The 12,880-nt window shown below is 38.2% G+C and overlaps 1 protein-coding gene across 1 annotated transcript in view; it reads right to left on the bottom strand.

Annotated features, from left to right (window-relative positions):
• ABCC4 (ATP binding cassette subfamily C member 4 (PEL blood group)) overlaps positions 1-12,880 on the bottom strand; it is a 157,041-nt gene that overhangs the window by 103,158 nt on the left and 41,003 nt on the right. The window contains exons 12-15 of the mRNA XM_086771389.1: positions 12,224-12,318; positions 12,021-12,107; positions 1,456-1,552; positions 141-356 (exon numbers count right to left, since the gene is read on the bottom strand). Coding sequence (XP_086627515.1) covers positions 141-356; positions 1,456-1,552; positions 12,021-12,107; positions 12,224-12,318 — 495 coding nt within the window. The remainder of the gene's footprint in view (positions 1-140; positions 357-1,455; positions 1,553-12,020; positions 12,108-12,223; positions 12,319-12,880) is intronic.

Here is a 12,880-nt window from a genome sequence, read left to right as displayed (position 1 = left end):
ACAGCGCTGGGCAGATCCACCTGCTAACGCAATGCAGCAGCCTCTGAAATTCAAACGCAGCAGGGAAAGCCCTTATCACAGTGTAAGTTAAAAAAACAGCCAGGCAAGAGTTGAGACACGCCTATCCTTCGAGCACTCACAGGTGGTTGGTCCACTGCTCCATCTTTTTGTGAGTGGACAGAAGAATCCTGGGACCAGACAGAGGACTCTGAGAAGGTTCGGTTCCGGGCGGACTTCGGATTGGGGGTTCCTGGAACTGACGACTGTTCTACCTCCTCATCTTTTTTCAAAAGGGAAGCAAAGTCGATGCCAGATCTCAGGAACTCTGAATAGGTACCTTTCCCCACCATTTTACCCTACAATTGATATAAGCTTTGATTATCTTCATTATACGCTTTCTGTAAAGGACAATTTTTCCTATCTATCCTTGCTGTCTCTGGGGTTCTGCAGTTGCTGAGTACACATCCCACTGCAGTAACTGAGCAGAAGCCTCTAGCTATCAGTTCTTCATTTAGAAAAGCAGGAACAAGCTCTTCACCTTCTAACCAGTCCCTTCCCAGCAGCTAATCAGGCCAAGGAGCACACAAACGGGATGACAAAAGTCCCAGTTACAGCCATGTGAGAATTACCTCTTTGGAGAAGCTGCGGAAGACAGCCATGCAGCTTTAGGACAAGCTGGTGAACTACATACACAACCATCAGTCTTTTAATATTACTCCAGGCTAGGGGTAAACAGCAGCTTAATTTTCTGGTCCTCACAGACCTCTACAAGGAGCAACACAGACCATTTCCACACTTCTTACAACTCTATCACAAACATATGTCTAGAAAGTGACTGAAACTCTTGAAGAGATTTGAATGGGAGGAAAAAGTTAGCATTCTTTTTTTGCAACTCTGTGGTGCATCAAAAGTAATTTGAATTACTTCACTATCCTTTTTTTTTTTAAAAAAAAAAACGTGAATTTGTGAATATCTGCTACAACAAAGTTTGGAAGGAACCAGTTTTGCTGAAGGTCTGCTCATTCTCAAAGGTATTTGTGACCATTTCTCAGCCTTATTTTAAAATAGGGACTGGCTGCAAATTCAACATAGTTCTTAATTCACACAAAAGTATGAGAAACAAGAATAAAAGCAAACTATTAATATAGTCTCAAAAGCAGTGATTCTCTCACAGTATATTATACATATGTAAGTTAAAAAACAGTATGTACGATTACGTATATGCATTATAAAAATTCAGAAAGATTTTTCAGGGAAGGTATTCTAATAAATTCATTCATAACAATTCATTAATAAATCTAAATGTTTTAAAACATATATGGTCATTAGCAGACAGAAAATGTATTTACAAACAAAAAAGATAAATCTTAAATTGCTTTTTTTCTATCCCTAATATTATAAATTATCATTAGACAGTATGTCAAATATAAAAAGATAAACACTGATATCACTTACGTCTTTTAAGATGATAATCTGATTTGCAGCACGGAGATACTGCAACTGGTGAGTGACCAAAACAGAGATCTTCTGATGTAAGGCCTGACAAATACATCTGCAAAGAGATGGAAAAAGAATTAAAAAATGAAGTGTCCTAAATCACTCTGACTGTTTCTGGAAAGCTTCTTCTATTTAGTTACACAATGCTTAAAATAAGAAAAAAAGATACCCATGATTATTAGAGTTATCAAAATTACACTTAAGAAACATGTTCCTTATTTAACTTTGTAAATTTTCAAGGTAAGAAAAAGAAATTTTCTATTTCTGGTCCAGGGTTAAAGAGGAGGAAATTTCTTAAGGACAATTCATTAAAATTGTATTAAACATCTTTCTAACTAATGTAAATGTCATAAGCCAAATTACAAGGATGTTACTGAACAAAAACTAATGGAAAGAGGAAGGAGGGCAACATACTGTGAGTGATCATGGAAAAATAAAGCCAATAAAAGTAACTTATTTGAGATGAGCTTTCAGAGCAGCTGTAACAGAAAGTCACTGTGAGTGCTGGAGAAGGAAACAGTACTGTTGATCTGAGCTCCATCCAGGTATGTACTGAGGTGCAGGAGTTAGATCCTTCAACCATCTCTGACCTTGTCCCACAGAAGCAGAGCTTATCTTCCTCTCCAGTACCTTACCTGCTCACCACCCCTCACTGGGCACCCTACAGGCTTCCCCAGAAGTTTGGGATTTGGAGAGAGAAGAGACGAAGGGACTGGACACGCCAGAACGAGTCAGTAAGCGCAGTTCAATTCCATACAGTTCTAGCAGAAAAGGTATCTGGTATCTTTTCAGCAGAGCCTTGAAAGGCCACTAGAGCCAAAAACCACGCAAAACACAGCAGCAATGGTTTACAAGTGTGGCAGTCCAGAAGTAGCTTTTCATACAGAACAGGGGTAGCACAGACACAACTGAGTATCCAACTCTACCAACGCTCCTGCTGCCTTCATCCCCACAGTAACACAGCAGGGATACAAACCATTCAAGAGGGTTCCCCTTTCTCAACCACTCACTATCTTAAGAAAACATGGAAAACTCATATTGTCTAGAACGGAAGCGTCCAGTGAAGGTGTATACATTCGTATTTTCCTTTTGGATCAGGAGTACATTTTTGAAGATCATCGCCCAGCTGTCTCAACTCAATCTGCTGTGGCTCATACCATTGAGTGTTTTTTGGAGCATACAAACTGGATTTCTCCTAGACAAAACTATGCAAGGACACAGGCTCCAGTAGCGCCCCTCGTCAGGATTCGGCTGCCCGCAGAGCCAGTCTGCAGCCTGCTCAAACTGAACTGCACCGAGACCCTGGCACCACGCGTTTTGCTCCACAGCTCTGCTCCTGTTTGGCTTATTTTTGCTAACATGACACAGGAGGGTGGCACTCACCACAAAAGAAAACCAAACAACCCCCCTTCCACACACAAATTCTCTTTCCCCAATCCCCCCCCAAAACACAAGCAAACCCATAGTAATCCAACAGTACAAATTCAATGGAGAAATGCCAATAAACAGTAAGGTGAGTAAGGCAGAAAAAGAACAGGAGCTTAATAGCAATCATATCATATCGCTTACTGTTTCATACATTCATGTTTTATATACAATTAACTGCCTACACAGCTTTTAACATCTATTCTATCACTGCTACAAAGACTGCAGGCAGTAGAGTACCACACCATGGTTAATACCAGTAGTAGTCAGCATAATTACATGCAGAAAGTCTGTTATAGTGTTCCAAATAAACTGTGCAGTAAGATTACGTTAAAAGCAACACTCTTCATGCATCCTATGCAGCATTCAAGAAGCAACTATAAAACCATGATGTCATTCTTAGGTGGCCAAGATAACAATTAATCAAGGTATGTGTAGTAGCAGAACTATTTGAGCAGTTGCAATTATTTTTACATCAAGTTCTTTGTGGGAGTATTATTCTGGTGTGGCTACTGTCCACTCTGTGAGCAGCCACAGAAACAAGCCACGTGGCAACCAGAGCACCAGCTAAAGATACACAACAAAAGATAGTCTTCAACAAAACCCATCCAGGGAACTAGACAAAGATCAGAGAGGCTACAGGATATTTATTTGCCTAGCAGGAGAGCTGCCAAAAGCAAATATATCAGGTGTTCACCGTGAAGAGATCTAGCTTTCCCTTACATAGTCCCACAGCCTATATACCACTTTGATCACTGAATTTTTTGTGTGCCAAATGTACGTCTAACAGCTTACTGCAACAAACTAGCCACTACAAAATCCAATGGCTGAAAACTTTAAATCTTGATCCTGAGTCACAGTGAGCCCACTGCACTTTAAATTTGCATTTGGAAGAGAGAAAAAAAAAAAAAAGAGCAGAAAAAGAAGTGGGTTATCGCAGCATCAGAGCAAACCAATTAGAACTGTCGGTGCTGTCAGCAGAGCATCCTGCATGATCTTGATCTCAGAAGAGAAGGCAAAAATGACCTCTGTGGAAATTTATATTTCCACTGATACATCAGTTCACTCAATTGAGAATTTTTTAAAAAAAAACAACAACTCTCGATTTTATGTCTATCTGGGTAGAAAGAAGCTAGCTGAATAGTTTGTTGATAACAGGTGAGTAGAAAAATTGTTGTCACAATTCACTGGCATGAGCACAGGGAGGAAAAATTGCAACAAAGAGTGCATACTTAGATCTATTACTGAGTTAAACAACTCACTGCTCAGACAGCTCACTAGAAAATTTTGCCATTTAAAATACTGTATCATCATGAAGCACAGAAGTTGCAAAACTAGTAAAATACTAAGTATATACTTAACGTCTGTTTCAAAATACCAAACTACTTGAGTTTTATGAGGTTTATGTCTGAAACCTTTTATTTTCTTTTACTTTTTTAATATTCTCCCTCTCACTTGACAACATCCATTCTGCAGTTTAGTGAACATTAAGTTTTTACACTGCCTTGGCTGCCACAGAAGACTGAAGCCAGAGTTTGAAGAGAGGCTCAGCAAAACCAAATCTAACAAAAGGGCTGGCACAAAACTCAGAGAGTTCGCAAAATTCTTATTAGGGAAAATTTGTAATGGTCTTAGAACTGAAAAATAAAAGAAAACAAAACAAAATAGGCCATGTTTATGTTTTTAACTGGTTCACTAAGGTTTAGTTTCATCACGCATTTACTTTTAGAAACGCTGCTCTGTGTAGCTGAAGAAAAGCAACCATCAATTCTAGTTAAACATTCAGTTCTAGGGGAACCACCCCCTGACAGTGTCTCCCTTTCTCACTGATGATACAGAGAATCCAGGGAAAGCCTGCTCCAGCAGAGGACGTACCTGCTCCAAGGGTTCAGACATCTGCTGGAGTACGCCCAGAACTGCCACCACCTCTTTACTTGCTGTATAAAACCCCACAAAGTTCAGCTTCTTTCTGCTTCTCTGCTGCTCTCAACAGGCATACTCTGTTAGAGTGTGAGCACATTTAATACATGGCAACAGGACAAATTACTGCACAAATTGCAGTCCCCACTGCCACATTTATTAAATACACAAGCACTCACAGACACACGTGTGCACGCGGCCAGACGAGATCCGGACAGAGAAAACCCCAAAGTTCCGCAGTATCTTCAGTGCAAGGAAAAGGGGGATGAAGGGACTATGAAAGTTGCATCCTCTTCCCCAAGTAAGAATCAATTTAAACTTATAAGTGTTCCTGACAGATGTTGGATGGATTGTTCTGCATGTTTAAGCTGTACAACAGAAATTCCTACATTCCTGAAAATGCATTCCAGGTGCAAGTTACCTTCATCATTACAAAATTTATCTCTGAGGTTCAAGCTTACATCTTTTGGTGTAATTTCAATTCACTACATCCCAAAAGTCAGGAGACCAGTTTATTCCTGTGTACACAGTCCCTTCATACATTAAGTCTTTCTCCTCCAGGCAAGTGGGGGAAAAAAAAAGGTCCCCCAAATATACTACTATTTTTTTTTTCTTAAAGTGACAAATAGTTTTCTCCCCTATGTGTTCACTCTGTAAATAGTTTTCAGATTTTTTGTAAGTGTACAAAACTGAAATATTATTCCAGTTGAGATCTTACAAGTACAAAACATAATAGGAGGATGACTTTACCTGCATGCCAGATCCCAGGGTGCAGTTTCCTTAACAAGAGCATGACGTTGCTGACCCATGCTGGATTTGTGATCCACCACAATCTGCACCTCCTTTTCCATAAAACTGCTGCACTACTGATCCTTGCTCATTGTGTGGTCACAGAGTCAACACTTTGCACTTATCCCTGCTGTGTGCATCTATTAATTCACATCCTATAATCAAGACTTTCCCAATCCCTGTCTGTCTCCAGAACTGCCTGAAGCATTGCCCAGTTTTCCATCACCTGAAAATGTAGCACCAATGGCCTTCATTCATCATCAGGAATATCAGACTGAGGACCAATCTCTCCAGAAATTACACTCTTCCAATTCAACAAAAATTAAAAAAACAAACAATATTTTAAGTTAACAAACCTAAGTAACAGTATACTATCACCTATTTAAAAAATTCCTTGTACTTTGACAGCAAACTTCTATACAATTAAAAAAAAATTAGCTTGATCTTTGATACTGCAGAGGATGCAGAAGAAGACACTCAGAAGGGAGCCTACAACAACAGTGCTCCTCTATGCAAAGGCAGTGTCTTGGCACTTTCGCGCATACGAATCCTCATTTGTTCTTCCTTCTCTATCAGGTTTTCTTTTCTTTGAGACAAGTTCTTCTTTAATCTTTTTAAAATTTTTATCTCCAAGAAACAGCTTTCTTTCACCTCTGCGAAGTGACTCTTCTTTAATGATTCCACTTTCTTCCTTACTGTTCTTTTTGTCTCTCATTTTTGGAAGTTCACTTGCAAGTTCAACTTTACTCTAGTTAATACTTATATTTGTTTCAATGGAAATAACCACTGGAATTAAATTAAAGCACATGCAGAAGTGCTCACAGGCATAAAGCCTTTGTTATATTAATTTACTTACTGTATTTGTCTTTCTCTCCTCTCCCTTTAAATTTAAGTGGTTTAGGGAGAACAATCCCACAGTTGTTTTAATGCATTTCTAAGTTTACAAAACTTCAGAACAAACAAAAAAACAACCAAAAAAAAAAAAGGTGTTATGTTTGCTAGAGACAAAAAAGCCCACACCTACTCCTGCTATGCTGTTTCTGTTTCTATGCCTATCTTGCTAACCATTTATGTCCATCTCATTACAAGTCCCAGGCTCCACTGGGCTAATGCACAAGATCAGCTGGTCCACAAACTCCTCTCCTGGGCACCAGCCAGCAGCGGATGGCTGGAGAAAGTATATAAGCAAACACACAGTGATGCCTCCTTTGGTACACATTTCCAGCTTTCAGGGTCCATATATTAGGGACTTTTTGAGAAAAAGATCTTAGTGTTTAAGTAGCTGCTTGTGAATTTTTCCTAAATTAATTTGCATACCTCTCTCTTGAGCACATATCTAGTTTAGTATTCATAACACTGTTTTGCAACTGCACCCACAGACCACTAAGCACACAACCGCACTGGGGTTCTGCAAGTGGGGCTTTTTGTTTTATATCACATGATTAAAAAAAACAAAAACAAAAAAAAACCAAAAACCAAAACAAAACTACATGCATTTCTGTGAGACAAAAACTTTAAAATTTTACAGTTCTTGGAAAACACACAATTTACAGTGATCACACTTATGCTTTTCACTTTCTGGAAAGAAAAAAAAAAGAAAAAAAATCCAAACCCCCAAACCCCAAGCAACATTACTACAATATACTCATAGCTTTTAAGCGTATTCCCTACAATAAACACAACGAAGCTCAAGGAATTTCAATTGTATCACCTAAATGTAAAGGTACAACTAATATTTTTTCAAGAGCAACATCTGTAATACAATAAAAGGAGGTACACGGCATTCAAGTTTGCCCAGTACTTCTCATTAGGGCTGTAACCACTACAGCGGTATCAGAGGCATAATGAGTACGGACCAGGTGTAAAACACAAACTGGGATGCCTTAGAGAAATCCTTGATTTAGAGAGATCCTACCTGAAAGGAAGCAAAGGGAAATCCTTAAATTTACACACCAGCTCCCCTATACACACGTCATCAGTAGACAAAGCATGTAATATGTATATGCCTTTAAACACAGCACTGGCAAGTAGATACCAGGGTTATCTCTGCTTGGTTCCTCTGACACACTGTTTGTGTCTGTAATCCCTCTACAGAAACAAGACATGCTAGCTTTTATCTGCTAGTTTTACAGGACTGATGAGCTCCACTTGCTTTTAATTACCTACACTGCCATAACAGCACTTTTTCTTCAAGGTTCCAGTGTTACAGGAGATCTACAAACATACCTCACTTTGAGAGATATGAGACTGGAAGCCTTCACGGACTCCTAAGGGTTCCAAAAATCAAATTACTTTAAACAGACAAAGTAAATATGAGATCTGCATATCCAATTAAAAAAAAAAAAAGCCTTTTATTCATTTTCCTCATTTTCTCTACTTTGTTTTGCTCCTCCCCTCAAGCACTTCTGGGGCTTAAGTAAGAATGCAATGAGGAATTCAGGATCTCTTAATCCATGCGCTTTGCATGATGGAATTGTCCGCTCTCCTCTGCTGTCAGTTCAATTCTTCCTCACCTCTTCCTGCAATTATGAAGGACATCTTTGCTACAAAACCATGCCTGCTCCCTTCCCTCTCTCACAGAGGAACACTCAGTTACCTCAGATGGCAATTGACAGACTTTATCTTTCAGGACACCTGGTGAACTTGCCAGGTGACTCTCCTGGCAGCATCAACATATAGCTATCCCACAACCCATTGCCCAGTTACATGGCCCTTAAGTTCCTACAGAAGGCCATCGCCTACTACCAAGGTCCTCCATCTGAATAGATGCTAATGTTTATCACTGTGCTGTGATAAATGCAGCAATTTCTCCTGCAGCTTTTATCTAGCTCCACAGCCTAAACTGAGAGACCATACATTCAAAACAAGTTCCTGCTAAAAAAAAAAAAAAAAAAAAAAAAAAGGATTTACAGAGTTCTGTTTGATAGTAGGAGTTATACATCTGTGCATACCACTCCCAAGTAGCATCACAACTTTCGTTCTGATTCGAAAAGATTCCCAAGCTGTTCTGCAACTCTGTCTACTCTCACAAGCACAGAGGAGTAACAGAAAGAAATCAGGCTGATCATCAACGGAGACTGGCACACAGGTCCCGTCACTGAAAAAGATACAAGGGAAGAACAACACCTAGAGAAGAACATCTGTCTCAATAGACTGATGGAATATAAATCTCACTCTTAAAACTATCATTTTTGTGTCAGTAACACTGATGGGACACAACTTAATTTCTGTCCAAAGGTGAACTGAAGCTATATAGTCTATAGAAATATGTTTACAAAGATGCACAGGGAGAGTAGGAAATTTCTTGGGATCCAAGCACAACTGAATGATTTTCTTAGAACATCACAGGCTACTCCAAACTTCATCATACAAAGAAACGTGCTACTGTATCTGTATGGCTGTCCCTCATTTCAAAACTAGAGGTCTCAAAAGACCGCATTCCATAAAAGTTAATGAAAAATAATTATATATTTTTTTATATATATATATATATATAATATATGCAGATTTACATATATACACACAAATATATATAAAAAAAATAGAACTACACTGCCACATCCCATTGGGAAAAGACTGAAGCATGCCTACTGTTAACTCTCAACAGAACTCACAGGAAAAGAGGCTACAAGTAAAACAAAAATAGGGAATTTCCAGACTATACCTTACTAGGTCCCAAGGAATCTGACCAGGAAAGAGGAATTCATTGGAAAACTGGCTTTATCTGCTCCATCCATCCACAGAAAAAAATTGTCTGTATTATGGAGAAATTCTTGAGAGACACAATCCCCTATTAATAATATCATGGACTGTTTTCCCACTGCAGTTGTGCTTCTCACGTTCTTTCTCATTTGAAAAGTATTCATATATTTTAAACTCTTTACTGCAGTAGCTGAACAGAATGGGGAGAAGCAGCAAATGTAATGAAGCATTTTATATATATTATATATATATATTATATATATATATATAAAATATATGCAGATCGTAGCTTCAGGGAATTACTAGGAACACACCTATCTTTGATGTAAACACACAGACTAGACACTTATAAAAAAATTAAACATTAATATAAAATTACAAAGGGAAAAAAAAAAGAGTGAGTGAACTGAACAATATCCACTTCAGATTCTCATTAAATAACCCCCTGTTTCTTCCATCTTGTCCATTGTTTTATGCCTCGCGGTTTGGACTCCTAGGGGCAGCTTGTATGAAGTGGAGTCTCGGACATTCCTCAGCACCATGTTCTAAGAAATCATTCTTGCTCAAGTGCTGTCTCTCTTCTCCACATTTCTAGCACTATTCAGGAAGCACTGAAGAACACGCCCTGCCTTGTTTTTCAAAGCGAGCTACTGAACATACCACTCTTCCCACTACCCCAGCACCTTTTATAGCTGCCTTGAAGGCCTCAGAAGACAACTTTTGTTTGTAAAAAAAAAGCCCTCCCTTAAGTTCTTGAACAGGAAGGCATTGCTCAGTTTTCCTTGCCACTACTACTCCACCCAGTCGATCTTCTCTACAAAATGCTTCCACTCTACTTTTGTTTCACTCAAACTGATCTAGAGTTGAGGAGGAAGAGTAAACAAAAGTAAAGAAAGAACTCCAGCTAGTTTCCAGAGTTTCAAATTGTCTGAGATAATCTCCTTATTCCTCCTCATCTCCACACATTTATCAGCAAAACATGTTGTGCTCACAGATCAATAGTTTCTAGCTCCTTTATGGTTCTGCACGTACAAAAATCCAGACTTCCAGTTTTGCAGCAGGATGTAGATGCTCCCAATGTGAGTCACAGCTCACATAAAACGTACAATAAATTGACGAGGCAACTCGACCTCCTTTGCAAGGCATTACTGTACTTTCCTGTTTTCCTCTTCGTGAAAAGACCTTAAGACTTAAGAGAGAAACAGGTTAACAGCTCAGGTGGGTGCACTTTCAGAACTCGGGCACTGATACAGTCCGATGCTGGAGCTGTAGAGCGATCTTGTGCAGAAACAGAAAAGCAGCAGCTAAAGTCTAGATAGCTTCAAGAGGCTTTAAAGGAATTTGATAGAGTACGTGAACTACAGAAGTAATGACTCCATCTATCAGTCGTGGCAGGTAAAAATGATCTTGCACAGAATAATGAACATAAAGCCTATGCATGATAAAACTTTAACTCCATACTGGCTGATGGAAACAAACAGTAGCCATTTGAAGAAACTAATAAAATAAAACAAAATGTTGATGGGGTTTCAGAGCGATCTCCAGATTTGAAAATGCAAACATCAATAGGATGTACAATTTTCAGATTCAGATACTAAAAACTTCTCTGTATGGGCAAAAAAAACAAGTATGCAAGTGCTAGTCAATGCAAATTCTATGACCATTTCTGCAAGACAAGTTTTCATTATTGTCTAGGGGTGAAAAGGAGGAAACGAGTAAACCAAATTAATTCATGTGTGTGGAGCGTGGAATTCAAAGGATGTGAGTATGCTCACAAAAACGCTCTCATTTAAGGCTTCAACCAAAGCCCACTGAATTCAGTCAATGGAAGTTTTTCCTTCTAGTTCTAATAAATTCTAGGTTATACCTTTTGATATCAAGAGCCACAGCCTATGAAGAAGCAAGGACGAAACACTGGCTGGCAATAACTGGATTATTCTCGTACTCACTATGTGCCATAGATTAGGCAGTTGAAAGAAGAGAGAGACGGAGAAGAGGAAAATTACTGAGAAGGGAACCTGACTTTCAACTAATGCTCTCCTATTTCTTCAGGAATGGAGGAAAGTCCAATATCTCTCTCTTTCACGGTAAGCTTATACATTCTCTTTTCCTCTATTTCTGCTTTCCACAGTCTGCTCTGCAGGCCACGGTTCCCTGTTTCACCTGCCTGAGAGAAATTTCAACCATTCAAGAACCAAAATGAAAAATCACTCAAGAATATGAGAGAGCTCTGTCCTTTTCTTTAACCAGTTGAATTAAGTGCTTATAATTAAGCAAATAAAGCTGCAGCAAATGAAGAAGTGATTTAAAATCCCACCCCATATAATTCTTCACTCAGTACTAATATTTGTAAAACCCAATATTCACAAACCCCCAAACCCATGTATGAAATCTGACATTTTCCTCAAGAAAATGGCATGTATTCCCTTAAGAATAACTCTAATTATAATGCCTTCAAAACAGACTTTTACAGCGCTTTTAAAAATAAAGAACAAAATGAAAGATACACACAATAAAAAAATACACATCTTCCAAATACATAAAATAGATGAAAAATAAATGCAGAAAGTGAATGCATTAAGTCTTGTGAAGAGATCAGTCTCCTAAAAAATACTGTTTCAAGTCTTTGTATAAGGAACTAGAAGATAACAAATTGTATTTTAAATGAAAATAAAGTAGTAACATACTTTTCAAACAAATATCTTCCAACTTCAGCATCTACTGCACTCAGTGGATCATCCAAAAGATAGATGTCTGCATCTTGATACACAGCTCTAAAAGGTTTAAAGAAAAGTCATTATCACAAAGTCTTACATTTGTTTACTTTAGTCAACAATTTGTCTAAAGTCTGGCAATTTGTAAATTTTAGAAACAGCAAAAAACCACTAGCCTGGCTAGATTTACACGGGCCTTCTGTCCCCCACTCAGTGTAGCTCCACGATCTCCTATTACTGTTAGGTCACCATTTGCTAGTAATTCCAAGTCCTGTGAACATGAAAGAATAGATGGCAAGATTATTTTTTTAATATCATTTTAACGTCAAAGACCAAAGCAGCTGCTTCAATATAACATTTTCTTGTTTGAAAATTATTAACTTATCATCAAACATTAAAATACAAAGATTAATACTAAATGAAATACCCACACTTACTTTACGACTTTGTACCGTCAGTAAAAGATAACTAGGAAATCAGGATAAACAGGTGAGATCTTAAAGCTCACTTTTTCTACAGCTCTGCCAGTGGGAAGTGCACTACTACTCTTAATGTTACATGGAGTATTTGCTGGTGATTCAGAAAATCAAACTAAAAATTATGAAGTATAACAGCAAATTAATTATTTTTTTTACTAGAACAAGATAAGCTGTCACAGCAAATAAAAAATGAGCTATTATCAGTAAATTATCTTCCATTTACCAATGTCCCTAAGAACTGCATTACTTTTATTCTTACTGCAATGTATCCAAGAGAAATAACCATAACATTCATCACACAAATTTGACTAATTTGTGAGGCTTGTGGCCACAAGTAAGAGAGCAAAACTACCG

The sequence above is a fragment of the Chlamydotis macqueenii genome, chromosome 1 (genome assembly GCF_036417535.1).
Source record: "Chlamydotis macqueenii isolate bChlMac1 chromosome 1, bChlMac1.mat, whole genome shotgun sequence".
Taxonomy (NCBI): domain Eukaryota; kingdom Metazoa; phylum Chordata; class Aves; order Otidiformes; family Otididae; genus Chlamydotis; species Chlamydotis macqueenii.
The sequence above is the reverse complement of the archived record's forward strand: the minus strand, read 5'-3'. Positions and strand labels throughout refer to the sequence as shown.